Source organism: Nelumbo lutea, chromosome 3 (assembly GCF_056320005.1).
Source record: "Nelumbo lutea isolate HS-2025 chromosome 3, American lotus-T2T, whole genome shotgun sequence".
NCBI classification, from domain to species: Eukaryota; Viridiplantae; Streptophyta; class Magnoliopsida; order Proteales; family Nelumbonaceae; genus Nelumbo; species Nelumbo lutea.
In genome coordinates, this window is record NC_142686.1 from 102,312,748 (window position 1) to 102,337,561 (window position 24,814).

General features: G+C 35.9%; 1 protein-coding gene across 2 annotated transcripts; it reads right to left on the minus strand.

Annotated features, from left to right (window-relative positions):
* Nucleotides 1–13,350: 13,350 nt before the first annotated feature.
* On the minus strand, nucleotides 13,351–23,080 carry LOC148867245 (gamma-tocopherol methyltransferase, chloroplastic-like). 2 transcript variants are annotated; one of them, XM_088977954.1, is made up of 6 exons: nucleotides 22,687–23,080; nucleotides 17,836–18,005; nucleotides 16,983–17,087; nucleotides 16,304–16,507; nucleotides 13,772–13,874; nucleotides 13,351–13,675 (listed from the first exon to the last, which is right to left on the minus strand). In XM_088977954.1, exons 1-6 carry the CDS (start codon nucleotides 22,913–22,915, stop codon nucleotides 13,572–13,574), a joined length of 915 nt encoding a protein of 304 aa, XP_088834080.1. In that variant the 5' UTR covers nucleotides 22,916–23,080; the 3' UTR covers nucleotides 13,351–13,571. The 2 variants fall into 2 exon arrangements, with proteins under 2 accessions (XP_088834080.1, XP_088834081.1); XM_088977955.1 differs by lacking the exon at nucleotides 16,983–17,087.
* Nucleotides 23,081–24,814: the final 1,734 nt, after the last annotated feature.

The following is a 24,814-nucleotide window of genomic DNA, read 5'->3' on the forward strand; positions in this document are numbered from 1 at the left end:
TTTGTGGCATCACCAAGTGCTTTCACCACGCCCACACGTGTCATCCGAGGGTCCATGTGTGTGTCGTGGGTGGGGCATTGGATGGCAGGCTGTGGGTGTGTGGTGGTACGGCAAATTGGTCACTTGTGACTAGACCTGTTCATGGGCCAGGTGGCCCAATGGGCCGGCCTAGCCCGGCCCAGCCTGGCCCCCGAATGGGCTTGAACATGCAAATGGGCCCACAGGCTTAACCTTGGGCCAAAAAACTTGGCCCGCAATAAATTCGAGCCAGGCTCAGGATTTGCCAAAATAGCCCGGCCTGAGCCCGGCCCGGCCCGACCTATAATTAAAGTTAAAAACCCTAGTCAAATACCTCTTTTTCCAACCGAACCTCTCTTCTCTACATCCTCCACAGTTCTCAATCCTTAGTCTTCACATTCTTAGGCAGCCAGCCACACAACCGGCGAGGCGGCGAACATTCACCGGCGCAACAACTTCGACGGTGAGTCATCTCTCTCTCTCTCTCTCTCTCTCTCTCTCTCTCTCTCTCTCGTTCCTCTTCTCAAATCTCACTTCTCTTTCAAATCTCAAACACCAGCGATAGTGAGGCGACGAATATAGGCATCGGTAGCGGTTGTGAGTTCTCTCTCTCTCTCTCTCTCTCTGACGCGAACTGATTACTGCTAAAATCGTAGCTCACAATCAATGTGAACTCAGCTCCGACGAACTCAACTTGGGTTTTTTGATTTAAACAAAATTCTGATGGCACCATTCAACATTACGAAGCGAGGTTGGTCACTCAGGGTTTTTCTCAACAACCAGGCATTGATGTCAAGGATAACTTCGGCCCGGTGATAAAACCGACCACTATCAAAACTATCATTGAATTGCTTTAAATAGGGGGTGGCGGATTTGGAAACTTAATGTCAGCAATGCTTTCTTGCATGGTGATTTACATGAAACTGTTTATATGTGCCAACCTCAAGGCTTTGAGGATTCGCAATACCCCTCTCATGTTTGCAAGCTACAGAAGGCTCTCTATGGTTTGAAACAAGCACCTTGTGCTTTGTTCTCTAAGTTAAGCTCCATATTGGTTGAGTTTGGTTTTTATGGCCTCTAACTCTGATTCTTCTCTCTTTATTTACAACCATGGTAGCATTCTCATATATCTTATTGTTTAGAAAAACTACATTTTTCAAGGGTCATTCTTGCAACGAACCAGACCAAATCTGAAACCAAAAGAAAGGGAGAAAAATACTTGATATGGATTCCACATGTATAGTTCCCAAAGTGGGTGTTCACGACCAAACAGGATACCAAAACCAGCTTCCACTGAATATGGCACAACTTAGGGTGAAGCCGGTTCAACAATGCAGTCATAAAGTGGGTGTTCACGACCAAACAGGATACCAAAACCAGCTTCCACTGAATATGGCACAACTTAGGGTGAAGCCGGTTCAACAATGCAGTCATTCAGCAAGAATTACAATCCAACAGCTTAGATCGAGCAAGGGATGTGAGCATGATGCAAATCTGATTTTTGTTGCAAAAATCAGAAACCAAGACTGATCAAGATCAGTCACCAGATGGAGAATGAACTAGGGTTTGGGCGGTAAGAGCAGAGGGAGAAAACTGAGAGTAGAAAGGTGATATTTGGAGCAGTTCGCCCTCCTTTATTTATAAGCTTAAAAGATCAACTCTCTTAATCCAATTAGGAACTTCCTAATCCAAATCTTTATTTGGATATGGACTCCTTAAGTGGATAAGAGTTATCCTCTTATCCTATTGCTAATCTAAGCCCATGTCCATCCCATATTCACCCATGTCGTATGATTGCTTTAAACTGTCATGTGACACCCTGATTAATTCAATCAATAATGGGCCTAAGGCCCATTAAGCAAGTGACTCACTGATTAATCCAACCCAAGTGGGTTCAGCCCATTTTCTGTGAAAAATCCTGGCCGAATTCACTATCAAACATAATGATCCCCTGAGTCCATTAGTATGGGCTCTTAATAGGCCTAACATTTACAGTAAATGGTCCTTGAGTCTATCCATCCTATGAAGTCTCAGAGACAATGATCTTAAGTGAGATTAGCCCATTAGGTATAACAACCTTAATTGGTCTTACACTTAAAGTACATCAATTTTGATTGAAGCTAAGGGCATACAAAATTGTATAACAGCTCCCACTTGCACTTAGGTCCAATCAGGTACTAGCCGGAGTCTCATGCTTTCCACGTGTTTCTCAAACACTTTCTGTGTCAGTGGCTTAGTCAATGGGTCTACCACATTCTCCGCTAATGCTACCTATTACTATCATCCTCCCGTAGGTTCAGTGGCTTAGTCAGTGGGTCGCTGCAGTTGCAATACTTGTAGTCGTTCCTAAGAATAGTGTCACTTCTCCTTCACTCAATCTTCTGCTAACTTTGAACCCCTGCAGTGATTTACACGCATGAGTTGAAGCCCCGGAGTCAATGCACCAGGACACAGAAGTAACTAACATATTAGTTTCTATGACACAAGTTTCGATGTTACCTTTCTTAGATTCTAGGTAGGCAGGACAGTTCCTCTTCTAGTGGTCGGTCTGCTTACAGAAGTGACAGACATCAGATTCCTTGTTCTTCTTCTATTTCTTGGACTTGGCAACTTTCTTTTTGGGCTTCTTTGCCTTTCTCTTTTTCTTGCCCGAATTGTTAGCTTCAGCAAGCATAACCATAGACTCATCCTTCTTAAGTAAATCCTTGGCCCTCTGCAACATATTGTTGAGTTCCTAGATGCTAACATTTAGCTTGTTCATATTGCAGTCCACAACCTTTGCGAATTGACCGTTTGCCATTTTCTGATAAAACAACAAAGATGTTAGTCCACAACCTTATTTTGATTCATGTTACCTACATAGATATGGTTTTTAATCTATGTTCCATTCCCATTTGTTCATCTATGAGATTTCCCTCCTTTCTCAGTGACAGACATCATTGTGCTAATGACAGAAGGCCTTTAGAGAGTTCATCATATGGATCTCCCTATCACATGCACTCATATTTAGGTCAAACCAGAGTGGCTCTCACTGACTTTTATAAAGTCAGATTTCTAGTGGGCCTTAATCGACTAGGGTTTCCGCACGCATCCCTTTTTAGGGTTGTGGGGCCCAACAAGTAAGGAGAGGTCATCCAATGACCTTAAGGGACACCATGGCAATGATGTACATTCAGCCATGGTGTGTGCAAGAGCCACTAACGAGTTATCATGGGCCAAGTGCTTATGGCCCATGGTCGCAGCACATCAAACATCCAAACATCATATGTAAATGAAGAATTGATCCAATCAATTAACTGCTGTAAAGCCCATTTGAACAGCCCATTTAAAATCCATAACATTAACAATTAATGTCGACTAGGTATATGGGCTGAATCGCAGTTAGCAGTTCAGCCCATACAACTTTCCTCACAAGAGTGCGTTTTAGCAATTTTAACCTTTTAAAACTGGGCTTTATAGGTGGGTCGAATTAATCCCTGCAATTGAACATCAGATTTGGAACTGCAAGAGGGAGGAAAAGTGGACTGAAAACAGTCCCTTTCGAGCCCTAGATTTAGTCCAAACAGTTTTGGTCAAATTTAGTCCGAAAATGTCCGAAACTGATTTTCAATTCAAGAATTAATCCATGAAAGATCTAAAATTAATAATTTTGATTTTAAACAATCACAAATCAAATATGGATTGTTCACACCATTTGCAAAACAGAGGTTAATCACTAGGGTTGCAGTTTCACAAACTGCAAATCGCAAAAAGCGATCTCTCCATCTACAAATCTCCAGCGCCACCTTCTTCTTCCTTCTTCTTCAATCAAGAAAATAAAAAATTACAGAAATCCTATTTCTATTAATTAATTACATTCTTGATCAAATTCTATACATTCAGTCTAGAAAATAAAAAAAAAATTATTTACAGACCGAATAAAAAAAAATAAAAAAAAATTAATTTAACAGAAATTAATTTCAGATCAATCACCCTTAACAAGAAACTGTTTCTTTAAAAAAAGAAAATAATCTGCGCAAATCTTTGGTAGAACATCTTCTGTCCATCTGCGCAGGTTCAGATCTGATTTTCTTTTGGTTCAAAGTTCAAACCTATGGCTCTGATACCAATGAAAAGATGGTAGGATCCATCGTCTGGACACCATAAAGATTGTGGAATGGGTGGGCGAATTTCAAAAATTTCCTACCTTCTTTCAACTGGGAATCGTATTCCCTAATTTAAGAATACAATATTCAAGGATCCTACTTGAACCATAACCGAACCAGATCTAAATCAAAGACAAGGGAGGGATTATACCTGATCCAGAGAAGCAGTATCTCCCAAAGTTGGTGTTCACACCCAAAGAGGACACCAAGATCCGCTCCTGCTGAAGATGACACAACAACAGGTGGAATGGAACTAGCAGAGTGCGTCATACACCTTGAGTCCTTCGCAAGAAACCTCTGGAAACTCTGAGCACCAAATCTTTTCAGTCTTTTTTGCAGAACTGATGTCAAGAACCGATTTCTTGATTTCTTTCTTCTTCAAAGATCGAATCATGTCAGGAAGAATGGCAACGACTGGAGGAGAACTCCTGAAGTGAAGATGGCTGAAATCGCTTCTCTTCTCTCTAGAGTGTGTATGAGATCCAATCTCAATTCATAGGATGTTCTCTTGCACACAAACCCTAGGTTCGAATTTTGATTATGTTCTCTCTTAGGGTTTCTCCTCTTTTCTTCTTGATTAAGAAGCCTCCTAAGGAGGAGTTATCCCAATCCAAATCAGTATTTGGATAGGGGATGATCTTAATCCTATCTGCAGATTAGGTTAGCTTACTCATGATCTCATAAAGAGGTTACCATATTCAAATCTGATTTGAATATGCTCTCCCAGAGTGGAAAAGGTTAAAGGCCCAATCCTTTTGCTAACTTTAATCCCAGATCCGCCCCATAGATGGGTGATCATATCAGCCCAGCTCGAAATGGGCTTTTGGCCCATTAAGTGTTCAGTGCTTAACTAGTTTCCAATCTGCTGCGCAGTTGGGCTTCTTTGTATGGCATGGGACCCAAGCATTGATCTACACACCAATCCCATGGGTTCGGCCCAACCTTTATTACAAGGCCCAGCCGAATTCACTAAAAAAACTCAGTGTACCCCTGAGCCCATCACATGGACCCTATGGGCCCAACACTTACGTTAAGAGGTCCCTGTGCCAATCCATCTTATAAAAACCCAGGGACTGTGGGCAGGTGCAAGATTAGCCTATCAGGTACTATCTTAAATGGCCTTACACTTATCCTCTTAGCCCATAATGATCAAGCACTACCCGACAAGAGAGGACCTCTCCCTCAGCTGCAAGGAACAGTGTTGCACTCTCCACTCACATGGATCCCGGGAATTAAAACCATTTGCAAACATTTTGAAACCATACATATATATATATATATATGTATTTATTTATTTATTTATTTATTTATTTATTTTAATTTTGCAAAACAAAATTCTAATGATTGAAATCAATTGCCGGCAGTTTGGTTTCCATCAGAGAGTGCTTTCCCGATCATTACCTTTGTCCGACAAAGAGGATGATCCTGTCACTATGATCACCCACTCAGATGAATTCTCAGACTGCCCCAACATGCATAGGTTTTGACCCCCACTAAGGATCTCACTGATTGGCATATCAAAGATAGCCCAATCTGACACCCAGTGAAGTATCATAATCGAGTCTAGGGGTCAGCTGTAACTTTTCAGTTTTGCCCATCTGTCTCCAAGGTCCAAGGCAATACTGAAAATCTGGTCTGGTTAAAAGATTCGAGTAATCCCATACTGCATGTGCCTTGGGTCTTACCCTGGTGGCCGAGATAGGCCGTCCCAAAACTTGGCGGCACACCAGTATCAGCCTTGGCAGGAAAAATCTCCCCAGACTTATCCAATGGCTATGGACATTTAAAACTAACACGAGTCTCAATAAGTGTCCTGTTTTAGGTTCTTACACAGAATTATACCAAACAACATGAATCAAACATGCACTTTATTTATTTACACTAAATATCAAAAGTACATCAATTCAGATTGAAGCTAAGGGCATACAATACAGTCTAACAACCACAGCCTCCCTTAATTGTATGACAACCTCCTCTGTTCCCATAAGAACCACCTCGAGCACTAACTAATGTTGATCTGTCAGAAGTTATGTTACTCCTTGAGGGTCTAAGAGATATCCTACGGAGACGGGAAAACACTTCTTCTAGAGTAGGGAGAGCAGATCCTCCTAATATCTGTGCCCTAACAGGTTCATACTCTGCTTTCAGTTCCATCAAGAATAGCGTAACATCTAGTTGTTCCATTTAGTGTTGCTAAATTTTAACGTCCAATGTTAAGGGACGATAGACATTAAGTTAATTCCAAAGATTTTTCATGCTGGCATAATATTCTTCAATATTCTAATTTCCTTGCTACAAACTAAAGTATTCTTGATAAATCTAATAAACCCTTGTAGTGTTGTCTTGTTCAAAATGGAGTTTCTTGGCATGTTCCCATATATCCCTTGCTGTATCTAAAAACATGAAGTTAACACTAATTTTAGGCTCCATACTGTTCCACAACCACATCATGATCTAAGCATCCTCTTGGTTCCAGTCACTAAAACCCAAGGATTCAACACTCAATTTCTTCTCTCATACATATTTCACTTTCTTTTTGGCCTTCAGAAACACTTCCACTAACTTGGCCCATAGAACATAGTTTAAACTATTGAGTTTGATGGATGTCATTTGGACACTTAAAAAATCAGAGGAGATCATCGCACTCGATTTCTGGTCACCACTTGAATCACCCATTGATGCCATTTCACTCTACAAAACTGGTTCTGCCTATCACACACACAAAAGGAGAAGTTTCAACTACTGCACTACTGTTCTTCAACTTCCACACCAACACACTTATAGTCACCACTAGCTTGCCCTAGCATGCATTCAACCACTTTGAACACCATTGATCTATGAACAGGCAGATTTAAAAACACAGAGAATTCCTCTTGAAACAGTTTGTTAGAGGGTTCAAACCACAACCACTGCACCTACTTGACCACCACAGTTGTCACACATAGTGAAAGCAGTCCATACACAATTTTTTTTTTATTGTTCACTCAAACTGCTGCAGTCGTCTACTATCACGAGAAACATGGGTTTCTTCACAGTCCTCTAACCCAAATTTCTCACACCATAAAAAATGTTGCCGTAGAACCCTTACTGTCACAAAATCTTAAATGTTGCCACAGAAATCCTACTGTCACGATGAACTAGATGTTGCCGCAGAGACCTAGGTTTCTTCTCTAACCCAACATCCACACCAAAGAAAAAAAAAAAGGAAAAGAAAGAAGAAGGAGAAGAGAAAAGGTTGCAGTCAACTTCTATTAGTGGTGTTCTGATACCATGTAAGCGTTCAGTTGAACTGAGAAAAGAGAGAAGAGAAAAAGTGTCGAACTAAGAAGACTATCCGTCTAACCAATTGGCCATATACTTAATCTTGAAAAAATAAATTACAAAGACTGAAATGCCCCTACATATGAAGAAACATACAACCAACACCTTACATAAAGGGAAAAGACCAAAATACCCTTCTCTAATCGACTCTAACAGTGGTTTTATGGAAATGGAAATGGTGGGAAACCAATTTATTTGGAAAAATAGGACTACTTGGGAACGATTTAATTGGGTTTTGGTGAATGAGAATTGGAGAAGACTATTCCCTTGCTCTATTTTAAAAAATCTTCCTTTTTTACCTTTTGACCATACTCCCCTTGTTCTTCAAACTGATGTACCTCATACTAATGGCCCCAAATCGTTTAGATTTGAATCAATGTGGTGTCTTGACCCCACGATAACAGATATTGTTTCCCAAGCCTAGAATATTGAAGATGATGGAACAAGAGCAGTACAGTTCATTAAGAAAAGGAATAGTGTGGTTAATAATTTAAGGAATTGGAATAAAAACCATTTTGACAATATCTTTAAGAAAAAACATGACATCCTCAAATCCCTTGAGGATGTGAAAACGAAGTTAATGGAGGACAGTAATAACAGAACTCTCTCTAATCTTGAGAGGGCATATCAAAATCAACTTAACAAAATTTTGGAAAGGGAAGAAGTATATTGGGCTAAAAAAGCTCAAATTGATTGGACCAACTTGGGTGATAAAAACAACAGTTTTTTCCACATAGTGGCCACAATTAAGAAGGTAAGAAATCAAATAGTCTAAGTTAAGGATGATCAAGGAGATAAAATTGAGGATCAAGAAGAGATCTCAACCTTTTTTAGAGAAAAGTTTTCTCAAAGATTCCAATCAGAAGGAACTGATGGAATTGAGGAGTTTCTGGAGGAGATTAAACCTTTCATCACTAAAGAGCAGAATGAAGAAATTATAAGAGAAGTGATTGATAAGGAAATTTATGAAGCTCTTCAAACAATCAAGGGTTTAAAAGCTCCTAAGCCGGATGGGTTAAATGCTCTATTTAAAAAAAAAAAAAAATTGGAACACTGTCAATGATTCGACTAATCATGTTGTCAAAGCATTCTTTCATTCAGGGAAAATGTGTTGTATTATAAATAAAAATTTTCTAGCACTTATTCCAAAAAATGAAAATCCAAAAATAGTTAATAATTACAAACCAATAAGTTTGTGTAATGTTATTTACAAAATAATCTCAAAAATGCTGGTCAATAGAATAAAGCCCTTCCTTGACAAAATTATATCTCCATACCAGAGTGCATTTGTCCCTAACATACATATTAATGATAATATCCTAGTTGCTCATGAAATGATACATACTATGAGAAGGAAAAAAGGAAAATCAGGTATGTTGGCCTGTAAGATAGATATGGAGAAGGCATGTGATAGAATTGAATGGATCTTCATTGAAAAAGTGCTAACAAAATTTGGTTTTCACAATAACTGGGTAGGATGGGTTATGGAATGCATTAGGTCAGCATCTTATCAAGTCCTAATTAATGGCAGCCCAACGAGAGAATTTAACCCTTCTAGGGGAATTAGACAAGGGGACCCCTTATCTCCATACATTTTTGTCCTTTGTGTTGAACCTCTTGCAAAGAAATGAGAAAAAGAATCAATAAATGGTGTAAGCAACATTGGATGTAATAAAGCAGCTAAAGGAAGTCCTAAAATTCAAATTCTGTTGTTTGCTTATGATTGTCTTATTTTTGCTAAAGCAACAATCCCAACTTGCCTGAAAATTAAGGTAATTTTGTCATTTTATGCTCTAACCTCAGGACAATCACCAAATTTCTCTAAGTCAACAATCCAATTCTCAAAAAATATTCCAAATAGATTCCAAAAAATCCTGGTTAGAATCTTAAAATCCCAATATAAAGGAACTCATAAACTTATTTGGGTGCTCCGGTTATTAATGGTCGAGTTACATAGAAAACATTTATGTGCCTAAAAGAAAAAGTTTGTTGCAAACTAGCAGGGTGGAAAAGGAATACCCTTTCTATGGCTGGCAAGATAACTCTGCTCAATGCCTCTACCAAAATGATGCCGTAGTTTCTCATGAGATCCTTTAAATTGACTCAAAACATTATTGAGGAAATTGGTAAACATCAAAGAAAATTTTAATGGTCAAAGTCAAATGATAAGAGACCCCTCCACCTAATTGACTAGAAGAAGGCTTGTACTCCTAAATGCTGGAGAGGGTTGTTCTTAAAAAATCTCCAATGGGTTAATGAATCCAACCTAGCAAAACTTGGGTAGAAAATTCTAAAAGAAAAAGAGAACCTCTGGGTTAGAGTAGTAAAGGGTAAGCATCTCCAAAAGGATTATTTTGGGGATGTGAAAGAAAAGAAGAACATTTCTTGGGTGTGGAGAGGAATTCTCAAATCTAGGGAGTTCCTTAGTAAAGGAATAGGATGGAAGCTGGGAAATGGTAAATAAATAAGATTTTGGAAAGATAGATGGGCTAAAGATGTGGTGCTTGAGGAGAGTATTCCTCAAGATATGATTAACAATAATGATCTTTTAGTGAGTGAGGTTATAGATAGAGAGAGGAATGTTTGGATGGAGTGTAAAATCAGGAGCTTGGTCCCCAGCAATATATGGGAGAAAATCAAATCTATTTGTATTCCCTCGGGCTCAGGGGAAGACAATCTAATATGGAGATTAAATACTGATGCTAAATTTTCTATCAACTCAGCCTATAGAATAAAATGTACATCAATAAATGGTGAAACCATGATTTTCAAAACCGGACCAAACCGAATCAGAGATGACCGATTCTGTTTTATCCCAAAACCGTTATTTCCCCCAAAATCATTGATTTGGTCAGCAAACCACTGACTTGGGTGGTCGAACCATTCAACAGTTTGACTGGTTTTTATTTTTTAATTTTTTAATTTTTTTGTCAGGACAGGTCATCCGTTCGGTTAGAACGGTTGAACCATTCGACCGACCCAGGAACCGAATCCCTGACTAATTCATTGTCCGATTCGGTTTTAAAAACATTGGGTGAAAGTAATAACCTAAATTGGAATTCAATGATTTGGCATTTAAGTTGTCCCCCGAAATTGAAAACCTTCATGTACCTTCTCCTCAAAAGGAAGCTCCCTACAAAAGTTTTCCTTAGAAATAAAGGATTTAGTGTCGATGGAGCTTACATATTTTGTGGTGAAGATGAAGATATTGAACCTATTTTTAAAAACCGTGAAATTGCTAGACAAGTATGAAGAATATTGCCATCTTCCATTGTTAATCCTAATGATGTTGATTCTTCGTTGTTGGAATGGTGGGATAAAGTGAATGGCTAAGATTTAAACGTGAATCCAAATTGCAAAGAGAAGTGTGTTTTTATAGTATGGAATATATGGAAGAATCAAAACCAAAAAATCTTTAATAATAATAGTGCTCCTCCTGACTTTGGAGAAAGCCTTAAATGATCAAAAGGAATATGAAAATGCTTGAAAGGAAAACTATCTTGTACATTAGAAATCATGGAAACTTGTTGCTTGGAAAGCTTCAAAGTCCAACTAACATTATTAAGATAAATTTTGACGCCTCTCAATCTAGTAATGGGAGATGCTCTAGTACTGCTATTGGAAGGAATTAATATGGTGAGATTGTGGACTTCAAAGCATACATTTTAGGGACTATTACTATCAATTTGGCAAAGGCTTAGGCTGCATGGGAGGCTCATAACTTGGCGACGAACTTCACCAACAACCCAGTCATTATCGAGGGAGATTCTAAGCTACTTATCTTGTTTTTGAAGCTCCTCTCCAGAACGTTTACAGGGAGGCTAATCATGCTACAAATTGGTTAGCAATCTCTGCGCTCTCAACGGCTAATGGATGGGTTGATTTTGGTCTGGACAATATACCTCCTGATTTAGTTTGCATTTGTTTTAGTGACTTCTGGGGAGTGCTACCCCTCGACTGTATAGCACGCCGAGATTTTATAAAAAAAAAATGAATATAAAATAGCCATAGGACATTTCTAGTTAAAACAATTAATCCTAGCTAATTTAAATATTATATTTTTGAGTTACGTTTAACTGTTCCAATCCCAACCAAGTTGAAACCTTAGTGAGAGTGGTTGATTTTGTGCATGGATTTCAATGGGTCAAGTTAAATTATAAATTTGACTTGACTCACCCCTATATGGTCAGGTTAGTGTTAGACTTATTAGTAAAGGTGTGGGTCAAGTTAAACTATAAATTTGACTTGACTCACCCCTATATGGTCATGTTAGAGTCAGGCTTATTAGTAGGGGTGTGCATTATGTGGTTAAAAACGAAAAACTGAACTAAAAATTTCAGTTTTGGATTTTTTTGTTCGATAATTTTGGTTTTGGCTTTAGTTTTGGTTTCGGTTTTTAGAATTAGAAACTCGGTTAATCGAATGAATCGAAGTTTGCTATATAATATATAATATAATGAAATTTGATTTCATAATATATATATATATATATATATATATATATATATATATATTATGTTATAATATATAATACATTATATATGTATGTATATATGTATGTATATGTATATATTCTTAGTTTCAGTTATTTCAGTTTTTCTATAATTCAGTTTTGGTTCATTTTTTATTTTTTCAATTCAGTTTTCAAAATTTTGGCTGATTCAGTTTAGTTTTTAACCAAACAAATCAAATGCTCACTTCTACTTATTAGGGCTTGGGGTCAGATTAGAGTTTTGATCTTTTAACCTAAATCGGGTGCAAGTTTGGCTAACCTAGCCAATCGAGTCATAATACTCCTAAACATATAAAGGGTATTCTTGTAATTTGGTTTGACTTCTAACCCATAACCTTAAAGCTTATGATTTCTTTTATGTTTGTTTTAACCCAAATTGAGTGGAGTTAGTTTAGAATTTTGATTATTTAACCTAAAATCCAAATGGGGTTTAGGTTTAGATAATCCCTGCTCATCAAGTCATAATACCCACACATATAAAGGGTATTCTTGTAATTTAGTCTGACTTCTAACCATTAACCTTTAAGTATATAATTTATTTCACTATTTATTTTAAGTTTTTTTCTTTTTTTCTTTCAATTGGATAAGCGATACTTAACCCATAAACCAATTTTCACCGGCAATAATTAGATATCCTTTATATTCCAACACTTTCGAGTCTAGCGATTGGCATTCCATCAGTTAAATGGCAAGAAGATTCACATTTGATGTCACATGCATTTTAAATATTTTTAAAACCCAAAACTACCCTTACCTTGATAAATTGTTTATCATCTTCAAGCTTCAACAAATAGAATAGAAACCGTGGACGAATAGAGTAGCTTTGGCTTATCACTCTCTCTCTCTCTCTTAACCTCTTCTGGTTTTCTCTAATAAAGTAAAGGTAAACATTTAATAGATTGGGTTAGATTAAGGGCCAAACCAAACCAAGGTCTCAATATGCAAAATTCAATATATGAAAGAGCCATAGGACATTTTTACAGGAAATCCGGTTTGTGTAACTCTTCCCATTTCCATTTCAGGGACATTTTTACCACTTCACTTCCTCTTGTGGCTCTTCAGGCTATATTTGATTTGAAGGAAAAGATAGGGAAAGGAAGGAAAACATGCATAGGGAAACCTATACAAGGCTTGTAAGGGTTTCCCTACATTTTTCTTCGTCCTTTCCCTATTTTTTCTTTCAAACCAAGCACAGCCATAATTTGCTTCTTTTAGTGACACGTATAGCATTAGCATTCGTTGTTGCATTTTTAACATGAAATTTAGGATTTAGGGTTTAGACGTGAAAATGAGGTGGTAAAACAAAAACGTCATTTGAGAGACTGAACCTATAGTAATTTGTTACAACTGAAATGACACCAAGAAACCATATTTATCCATGAGTACAACATGTCTTCCACATAAGTAATTATCATAGCAAAAGTTCTAATAATTCTAACACAAGATTTAAAAATAAAATGATAGAAATGATAAGTGCATCCCTAATCAAACCAAAACATTTTAATCCACTAAAAGCAAGAAGCCAACCTAACTAAAACACACATAGGTAGAGAGAGAGATATCCTTTTGATAATTCACGCTGGTTTTCTGCAAGTAATGACGGTATATTTGACGACACCCTTCCTGAATCCCTCATTTGCCAATTGCAAGTTAAACAGCCCCATAATGTTTTTCCATCCTGAGAGAACCCAAAACCACACATTTCATAGACTGATAAATATAACAAAGGAAAAGGCAGATTACAAGTAGAGAATGTGATGAGATGCAAGCATACCACTTCGAAGCAGTGGGATGATTCTCTTCCATGATAATGCAGAGCAGATTACAGCAGGCCAAAATGGAGTCACATACTGCGACCAATCTGCTACCTTGATATCCTGCCATTGTGATGACTCTAAATAAAGTTATGTCTGTTTTTCTCCTCTATGTACTTCAAAAGGAAAAATCATGTATATGTGTGCTGAGACACTTTACTTAGAGATGGAAATGAGAGGGGAAGGGTCAATCCTTTGGCCTTCTTCTAAAGCAAGTTAGGTTCAAATTCTTGCTAGAGAAAGTGGAGCAATCACTGCTCATTGGGGTTAAGGTTACAACCAAGGATCAAAGCCCGGGATTTGAATTTTGAATTTCTAATTTTGTGCCATTAAATATTTTTATCAGAAATATAACCTCGTAATTGATGAGATTTGAACTTAAGTCGCCCAAATGCAACCCGAATAAATAGTAGTATATTTATGTGTTTAACTAAAAATTAAAAATAATAATTTTCAAAATCAGTATTTTATAAACATTAGCAAAATGGAAAAATCTATCAAATGTCATATTTATGTATCTTGGAAATTCTAATAGATTTGCTATATTTTTAAGTTAGTTAAATATTTTTACAAATGATTAATCAATAATTTTATTTACATTAAATAACAACATATTTATAATTTAATTGCAAAAGTAAAAAAAAAATATTGTTTACAAAATATTTGAGAATCTAATATTAAGGTGACCATTTTACTAACACTAAAAAGTAAAAATAACAAAACAGTAAATAATTGATTTAGTATTTCAAATATAATAGTTGCATATAATATGTGTCTTGGACTAAATAAATAAAAACATAATAATGGTTTTGTCCATGTAAAAGTTTGGAAAAGTTTATGTAATATGTCTCTTGAATTTTTAATTGATGTATTATGAATAAAATTGTATGATTATATATGTATCTCGCTATATTAACTATATGTATTTCTCCATATATACTATTAAAATATACATTTCTTATCTACTTATACCTTATTTGTGGCATTCAACCTTTAATTTAGCATGGTTTTCAAAACCGGACCGGATCGGACATTCAGACGGACCAGAAAACCGAGACCTGACGAGTTCCGTTTTACCCCAGAACCGTCATTTTGGCAAAAAACTGTAGATTAATTTGGTCAGCAAACCACTAACCTGGGTGGTCGAACTGTTCGAACCATCCAACAGTTTTTGGCCATTTTTTTAATTTTTTTATCAGAATGGGCCATCTGTTCGGTTCGAACTGTTGGACCATTTGACCTAGGAACCAGAACCCTAAATGGTTCATTGTCCGATTCGATTTTAAAAACCTTGAAAACAGTTCACTTCATTGTCCGATTCGATTTTAAAAACCTTGAAAATAGTTCACATTACTAAAATATGTTTAAAAATGTCGAAGCATATTTTATCCAGATCCACGTCCACTCCATCCCATTCAAGCTATGTTACCTGGATATCCCTACATCTATTACATACCAATGCCATGCTATAAGGAAAACTTATATGTTACAGTGTTAAATTATTTTTGCAAGACAAAAGTCTTAAAATATGTATAGATAGTTCAAAACTAGATGCAAAAGTATGATATATATATATATATATATGGCAAATCCCTACCAAAATCCTTGACCAAGATTTTAGGGGATGGAGAGTTGTATCTCTCTTTTCCCATTTTTGTGTACATGTTGATATCTAGGAATTGTAGCTCCCAAGGCCCCCATATAGCTAGGACAAACATTGTTTAATGATCTTTCTACTTCATCTCCTTCCTCTTCCTATTTTTCTTTTAGAATGATCTATCTAAACTTTATATAGGATTCTACCTCATTGTATTAATAGGGAAGACTCAATTAGGTTGACGTTAAGTCAGTTGGTTTGGTTCAGACTTCATATTAGCCCCAACTCGTATTGATTGGCCCATTTCCATCCTTCCTTAGGCACAATGTAGAGAATGCATGAGTTACTTCATTGGAGATCACATGAGTTCATTAACTACACAAACACTTTATTTTTATCTTTCTTTTATTTTTTTTAGGGATCACTTGCTTTTTGAATTTTTAGAGGGGGAAAAGTTGGTCAGTGGAATTTTAGTTCCCATTGACCAAGAAACTCATGTTCCTTTTTCAGATTTATGTGGGGATTAGGGAAAATTTATTTTTCTAGGTATACCCATTTCCTAGGTGGGTAAAAGGCATTCCCACGTGGAAAAAAAAAATTGTCAACACTTGTATGGGGTAAAAATGTCCCTTTTAATAATGAATTTTTATGATTAAAATGGTCGTCTGATTTACCTCGGAAATAAAAGTACATGGGTAAATGCACTTACTTGGGTAAGTGAATCCTAAAAGAAATATTTACCAGGATTGCTGAAAAGCAAGCAGAGCCTTAGAGAATATATATTCTTTATAGACATTAAAATAGTGGGAAAAGAAGGCCTCTTCTCTATAACAAATGCATAGTTCTGAAAATTAAGGCTAAAGAAAATGGATTCTCCATGTGGAAATGTGAATACCTGCAATGAGAAGGATTGAAGTAGTTTCACATGATCAGCAGCTGAACACAAATCTGGTAGATGAGTAGAATCACGTATCTTGTCCAATAGCTTCTTCTCTTCTGGCTTCAAGAAGTCCTCTGGGGAGGAGAGATCTCTATGACACCATGCTGTTATTATTATAGTGCCCCCAGGGGCTGCTACCCGTGCCAATTCGCTCACAAACTGCAAGACAATGATAAAATCAAACTAATTGAATTAGAGCAATAAATGAAGGATCAAAGCTTGGGTTCATTTATATAGAAGTGAAATTTCTCTTTGTTATTGTAGATTAGGATTTGATGATGTTTGGAGACTGCAAGTGCACGATATTAGTAGTAAATTATTGAGTGCTGTATTTACAATTAATAATAACTACGTACAGGGGAGAGTTCTTTTTGTATCCGGATTTGGGTATATAAAGGAAATAAAATATCACTACAATTCGATAGCTGTGAATCATGCAACATTTATGCCAAACAATGAGATGACATGGTTAAATAAGCATACGATGTTCCAAATTGGTGTCTCATTTTCAATTAAAAGCTAATGGAGAACTACCACTGAATTGCTCTTTTGTTCATTTAGGCATCTAATTAGAGAATATTGAATGAAAGATGATGATAAAATAACTTCAACTTATGAGAGAGAGTGAGAGAACCTTTTTTCTGTCAGGCATGTGATCCACGCTCTCCATGGCCCAAACTAGATCAAACTTCCCATCAGGAAATGGTTGTTGCAAAGCATCCCCAACTATGAATGACACCTGCTAAGAGTTATCAACTGTTGAGTATACTTTGCAAACTTTCTTTTCTCCTTTTCTATATTTACATGAGATGGAAGTAACACATTTTGGAGACAGACGAGTGTGAAGATCACATAACCGGATGGTTTCTTACATTCAAAATTCTAAAAAAAAAAACACCTACGTAGCATGTATGCATTCTTTTTATTGGCTTTTTATTCAACTAGTATAGAAGCAAGTATTAACCATAATATATGGCATTTGGTCCAGTTCATGTTTTGGGAAGTAGGAGGGGGGAAAGTTGGTCAATGGGAAAGTGATTCCCATTGAACAGCTTATAGTGTTCTTTATTCGGAAAGCTCTAGGCCTTAAAATAAAGTTAATTTTTCTTGTACCCATCTCCCAGGTGGGTGATTAACTTTTCTATTTGGGAAAAAGTTTACAAAATATAATGGGATAAATTTATCCATTCTAACATTGGCTTTTATGGGTAAAAAAATTATTATATAACTTACTTGAAAATTAAAAGAATATGTACAAGTGAATTTACCCGAATAAATGTTTTCCTAAAAACATTTACCTGAGTAATCGCACTTAAGTGACATTTTGAAAATTGAACAAGGCCTTAGGTTTAACTTTTATAACTTGGATAGAACCCATGACAAATATCTGCTTTATATATCATAGATAAAGGAGGCATGACACATGTACTATTTTGCAAAGAAGCAAATAAGAACTAAGAATCTTAAATGCCACAAAACTCACATACTTTATCTGCTAATCCACGGGCAGCTGCCAAATCTTGAGCTCTTCGTACTTGGACAGGGCTCAAGTTGATACCTAGGCATTGGGCCCCATATTTCCTCGCTAGGTGCATGGTGTCGGCCCCCGATCCACACCCAACATCAACTATGCTTTTCGGCTTCTTCTTCCAATCCTCTGCATCATATCAAATAATAATAATAATAATAATAATAATAAAGAAAAAAACCTGAATAAAAGAAAGAATGCAAATTTGGAATCCATTTCTCAATAATGTGTGACAAAGTAGAAAAATAAACCAAATCCAATGCATCAAATCCTTTTTCAAACCCCAATTGGGTATAAATGGTTGCAAATAATAAATAATATATAAATTCAAATAGGTATAAATGGTGTTGGTTTGAGCTTTGACTTCCCCTGTCTCCTAACTGTGTAAATAATTTGAATTTTGGCACTGATGGGGCCATTACTCCAGCCATTAGTCCAACTGATTTGACTCAGTCCACCTAATTTCCCGTTCAACATTCTATTGCTAAAAAGATCTGCCACGTGGGGTAGATGGCCATTTTTGTTAGCTGTAGGTTAAGTAGAGGAAATGAAAATATTAATATGGCATGAGAACAAGTGTGTGGGTCCATCCCGAACTTGCCAGTTGCTGAGTTAACTTCATGACCGGTGAGAATTGAGTTAATGGGTTATGGTGATTATTCTTAATTGATAATATATATAATGCATATATATTAATTTATAATATATAGATAATATAAAATATATATGAAAAATATTCTATATATATATATATATATATACATACATGTATATCGGTTGATTTGGTTAACTATTGATATTTTATATTGGTTGACTGAACCGAACTGACACCTTAGCCTTTTTGAAAATACCAAACCGACCAATTTGGTTTATTAGAATTTTTGGTTTGGTCTTGTTGGTTCAGTTCACTTTTTGGTTTTTCATTTTTCATGATCACCACTAAAATTTATTCTCATCTAAATTCTTATCACCTGATGTGATTCATGATGTATTCTCTCAACTCCTTTAGTGATAAGGTTCAACATTTTCTGATCTATTAATTTTAACATGATTTTAAAAACTAGACCAAAAATGAAACTGTTTTGGCCACTGGTTGCCAGGGTCAAATGGTCTGACTGCTCTGTCCAACCCCAAATCGAATGGTTTTGGGATCCAAAATCGGACCCAAAATCATGATCAGTTTCTAGGTCAACTGGTCCGACCATCTGGTCTAGTCCAGTTTTCCAAACCATGGATTTTAACTCTAGAAAACATCTTCTGTTCTAAACATAAAATTGAATTTAGACAGAATTTACAAGGTGAACGTTTTTAAGTATTTAAAAAAATATACCTCGTCCAACAGTTCATGTGGGCAAATGCTATTTTAAAAGAGAAAGAAAATTAAAAAAACCTCTCCTAGGTTATTTGACATTCTTATAAACCTCTCTTGTGTCTTGACCCTAACAAAAACCCCCCCTATAGTTTGAAAAATAATGCAAATACCTCCCTTTCATCAACTTTCTAGGCGGCAGGAACATTGTTGTAATGCATTAAATTTTTTAAAATATCAAATTTACCGTTGACCAACTTCACTCAAATGTGTAATTACTAAAATACCCAAAACAGAACAGATTTACTTTTCTTTATTTCACTCTATCCTTTCATAGTAGAAAGAATTAGGTTTTCAAAGTTGTTAGGCAAAGTAAAGTCGAAATTTTAAATTATGTATAACCAGTATAAGAGCACATGTTATGCATGTGTGCAAATAAGTACTAACCATGCATAGTCCATGGTTTTTGGATTTAACATTTACAAAATGCATGGAACCAAACAATTTACTCACCTTATATAGTATAGATAATACATTTTAATGATAATAAGGACATTTTGACAACATTAACCTTTCTATTACAAAAAATCTAATGTACGAAATGTATTTGCACATTTTATCAAAAAACATATAGGAGAACTTAAGGTTGGGTGGTACCATTGCCACTTTTACTTGCAACATTTTGTGTTGGTCATTACAAATTCACATCACATCAAATAACCACATGGTCTACATCCACTAAAAAACATAGGCATTAGATTAAGTGTTGGCATTTATAGTAAAAACACCAAATTTGACATCTATTGGAGAAGCAACAATGGTACCCAATGTTGTATTGATTTCTCAAAGCATGTGTGGTAGAAAAAATTATACTTATAAAATTGGTATTAACCAACCTAAAGCATTGCAAGTAGAAGTGGAAATGGTGCCAAACACAACCTAAATCTATCTTTCTCCAACACTCCCTTTCCCATCAAATTTCTATCCATTTGACGCCATGCATTTCTATATCTATATCTATACTGCTATTAAAGTGTGAATGGATTTGAGATTCTGGGATTTTTTGACTAAAATACCCTTACTCTTTGAACTTAGTCTCCCCATATTTATGAGGGCAAAAAACATAATTTGAACTACTACTTCTATTAAAGTCACTATATTCCTCATCATTAAATCTTACATTTAAGGTATTACGTCTCATTTCCATTCTTTAAATCTTATATTTAAAGCACATTAAATAAATGAGATTTGTTGTCTTTTCTTGATTAAAACACCCCTATTTATGAATTTAATCAGCCTTTCAACTATGTAGGAAAAAAATATAATTTAAAGCATCATATATTACTTTCTACTTCATTAAATTTCCTCTCATCAAGGTATTAACTCTCATTCACTCTACTTGGATACTTTCTTTGAAGTGTTTTTTGTTTGTCACCAATAAATTCTACAAAGTAAATCTACATCTAATAATTTTAATAATGTAAAATCTATTTTCAGAATCAACATGAAAAATAATTAAATAAACCACTCTTTTGTCTAAGTAATAAGTTAATAGTTCAATCATCGGCATCAAATGGGCCAACCAATATTCTCATAGTTAAATAATAAAAATTTAAAATAAATATAAATAAAAATATTACAAAAATAATAAAAAGTTGTAAAAAAAATTAGGCACATCTCTAAAATTATCTATTTATCATATCAAACAACATTAAGCATGCTAAATAAAAGTGTTTTTATTTGATGCAAATGAAATACAAGATTTAAAACCAATATAAAAACAAAATAATTTTCCTATTCAAGTGGTGGGTCAATGATTCATCCTTTTAAGTTAAATGAATCAACCCATGATATCATAGATAAATAATAAAAATTTGAAAAAGATAGAGACACAACAATTATTAAAAACATAAAGATCTTGTAAAAAACATTTGGGTGCATCTTTAATATTATGTATTCATCATATTAAACAAAAATAAGTGTGATAGATAAGAGTTATTTTTATTAATTATAGACAAAATTAATCTTTAATATTATGCATTCATCATATTAAACAAAAATAAATGTGATAGATAAGAGTTATTTTTATTAATGATAGACAAAATTAAAAACTAAACTAACTTAGAAAGAAAAATGTTTTTGCATCAAATTAATGGTCAATGGTCCATAGGGAGGCAAATTAGGTAAGCTTAACATGAGCTCAAATCGACCTAGCTCATAATTTTAGATAGGTTTAAGGTCAAGCCTAAGTTCAAAAGTTTAGGCTTATTTATTTTTTGGGTTGGACACAAGCCTATCCCTTATGTAGCTAAAGTCAAGCTTAATTATATAGATACAATCATAAATACATATATAACACATATTTGCATACATGCATGTATGTACAATTATTCACATACATTTTATGTCAAATTTTCTAACGGGGCTATTTGATAGACCCAAGTCCAAGAATAACCCATCGTATCAAATTTCAATGCAGATTGGAGGTTGGGCTCAAGTTGATCAGATTAGGCTTGACTTGGGTATGAAGCCTTAGGTTCAATGCATAGGGTTAGGAATTCATCCCAACCTACTTAACTTGCACCATAATGGTCCAATTGTTTGGGTAAGTGAGTTAACTAATGAGGTCATAATTAAATAGTAAAAATTTTAAAAATATATAGAAACACAAAAAATAAAAAAAATACATATACACAATAGAAAAATTTGAGATATATAATATATTATAAATTTATCACATCGAACAAAAATAAATGTGATAAAAAGTATTGTTTTTATAATTAATTATGTAAATGGAATAAAAAATTTAAAGTTTCCCACAAATGAGATTGTTTTTTTTTAAGTCAAATAGGTCAAAACACATGGTGTCATAATTATATAATAAAAACTCAAAAATAGAAAGAAATAACAAATATAGAAAAAACAAAAAACTGTCCATAAAATTTGTGCGCATCTCTAATATCATATAATTATCATATTAAACAAAAATAAATATGCTAAATAAATAGTGATTTTATTAACAATAAAAATGGAATATAAAATTTAATTAAATACACCAAAACACCATGCTTTTATTATCGTTTCTAAACTGTTCTAATAAGGATATTAAAATTATTAATATTATGTGATATTACCACGTATTGCGCAATTGCATATTTAGTAGTAATGGCGTATTTGATTACTGATGCAAAGCTATGATAGTGTAAATGATTAGGGTATAAATTCTGATTTATTTTTTGTTTCAAATTTTAGTTGCATTACAAATGAAGTAAAATAAGACCTGAATAATGTAAAACCTAAAGTAAATTTAAATTAGAATTTGCATTCCCATACTTTTGCATTAGTGCAAATAACATTGCACTGAAACACAACCTAAAGAGTAAAACAGAAGAACACAGATTTACTAAAAATTTCCAAGCTACTCATCAATTGCATTGCCGGTCCAAGAAAGCAATCGAAACTGACATATAAACAAAGTGAGAAGTTGGTGACAAAGATTACCTGGAACGCCGGCAAACCGGAGGCACTCTTCGATCATACGAATATGAGCAGAATGTTGGTCAGAGAGCGGAGTTGGAACTTTTGGGTCATAGAAGCCATGGTGCAGGTACTCCCAGCCCAAGATGTCCTCCCATGTTGCAGTTATCTGGTCATACATCTCCGCTATCTCCTGATGAAGCATTTCTCTCTCCACTGTCCCCGTCGCCGTCGACGATAATGATGCCATCATCCGTGTCGTCGTCGTCGTCGTCTTTGCGAGTCCTGTACGTGTGGATTGGCCAACATCTACTCCCACCGGCGGGGAATTGATCCTCCTTCTTCTATATATTCCTCGTTGATGGCTTGCTTGGAGATTGAAGGAAGTAAGGAATGGCGGTTCTAACGTTCGAAACACAGTTTATCATACTGAGGTGGAGAAGACTATATAGAGAATAGCAGCATACTTGCAATTATATCGATTCATAAAAAACAATTTAACGGATATGTAACAGTACGATGACAGTGCAAGTACAAATGTATAATGCATTTGGATCATTGGATGGGTCGTCCGTCTCCAATGGATCTCGGGCTATCTTGATGTGGTCGGTAAGTGGTTATCTGGTTCGGACGCATGTTTGATCCGATTCGTAGTCTGTGGGTCCTGCCCGGGGCTTTCGACTCGTAATAGTAACTAATCACAATGCGACACGGAACCCTTTGCCACACGTCCAAACTGGTCTCAGGTGGGGAAATGCCCCACCCAATTTGCGTGTGCCGGTCTCGCCATTTGCTCAACTTCCATTGTTAATAGGAGTTTGTATCTGCTATTCACACAGCGCTTCTTAGCCGCACATTAAGAATATCTCTTATATTTGTATTTATTATTTATAAGAAATGTTTCTAATATAAGGTGAGATGTGACCGTGAGGTACGGGTGAGGCGCGCCCATTGTTGTGGTCATTTTTGAATATAGGCATGCTGCACGACGGCCATTTTTTGATATAGGCATGCTGCACGATGGTCGCTTTTTGTTATAGACATGCTTCACGTGAGGTGGCCCATTGACACCCTTATTGGGGGTGGGGGCCCGGGGGGGTGTCTCATTATGTCAAATTGAATATGAAAGAGCCATAGTTCATCTTATAAAGCGAAAGGATATTGAGCGCTAGCGGGAAAGCCGTTGCGCATTAGCGCGCAGCCGTTTTCTTGCGCTGTAGTTTTGTTGCTTGCTGCCCCTAGACGTTTTCTCGCTTGTTGCCTCCGCTTGAACCACAGGCCCCTTTACCAAAATAGAATTTATTATAGTTAGAGAATCTCAAATTTATACACTAAATCTTATCTAATATAAATTTGGACTCTATTGATTTTCCACCAAATATATTGTCTATGTGGGGCCTGCTTCGATCCTCTCAAACTGGCATTAAATCGGGTTGTCTGAATTGAAGAATTTTAACTACATTGGGCTCAAGTTGGGGTTTCAGCTCATTCAAAATTTAAAAATGTTCAACCCAATATGAATAATGTTTTTTAGATGCAATTGAAGAATTTTAACCCAATAGTTTGAACCTTGGCCTCGGCTAATTAGGACTCTTCTTGGCGCTTGTGTGATAACTACTTTCTTGTTTGCTTCTTGTCTCATTGGACGATGACAATGGAATGAGAAAGCAGGACCGTGGCCGGCACAAGTGTGGGACGTCTGTGTACGCCAGTTGTGCCTCGTACGAGTTTTGTCATTATCTAGCACAGGGCGGGCACCAGTGTTGACCGGCCGTTGCTGTGCGTGAGACAGTGCAAAGGGGTATCCGGTTTGGGTCGCTCTTGACCCAGAGTTGAAGGATAGACCGGTTTGTTCCTCGATGTCATTTCGTTGCCCCGAATTCGATGCCACATGTAACACGTTGGTTTGGGCTATTAGATCAGTTGTTCTGTGGCCGTTGAATCAAAGAGATCTGAGTCGTACGTTTTCCTTTAAATAGGGACGTTGGTTGAGTGAGTCCACACCATTCGCTTGATCCTCGAATCTTCACTTGTGATCTCAAGGACCTTAGCTACCAACCAGTCGATTCCCTAAGTATAGGATTCTCACCTTCAACCATGTCATTCTCGGACTCTAGACTTGAGTGCTATGAATTCCCTAATTGGAGTCTAC

Excerpts from the sequence above, each read along its gene's own strand:
- LOC148867245 (XM_088977954.1), bottom strand. The coding sequence starts at position 22,915 with ATGATGGCATCATTATCGTCGACGGCGACGGGGACAGTGGAGAGAGAA. Across the intron at positions 18,006-22,686 it reads CCGGTTTGCCGGCGTTCCAG|AGGATTGGAAGAAGAAGCCG; the intron begins GTAATCTTTGTC and ends GATATGATGCAG. Across the intron at positions 16,508-16,982 it reads ACATGCCTGACAGAAAAAAG|TTTGTGAGCGAATTGGCACG; the intron begins GTTCTCTCACTC and ends ATTGTCTTGCAG.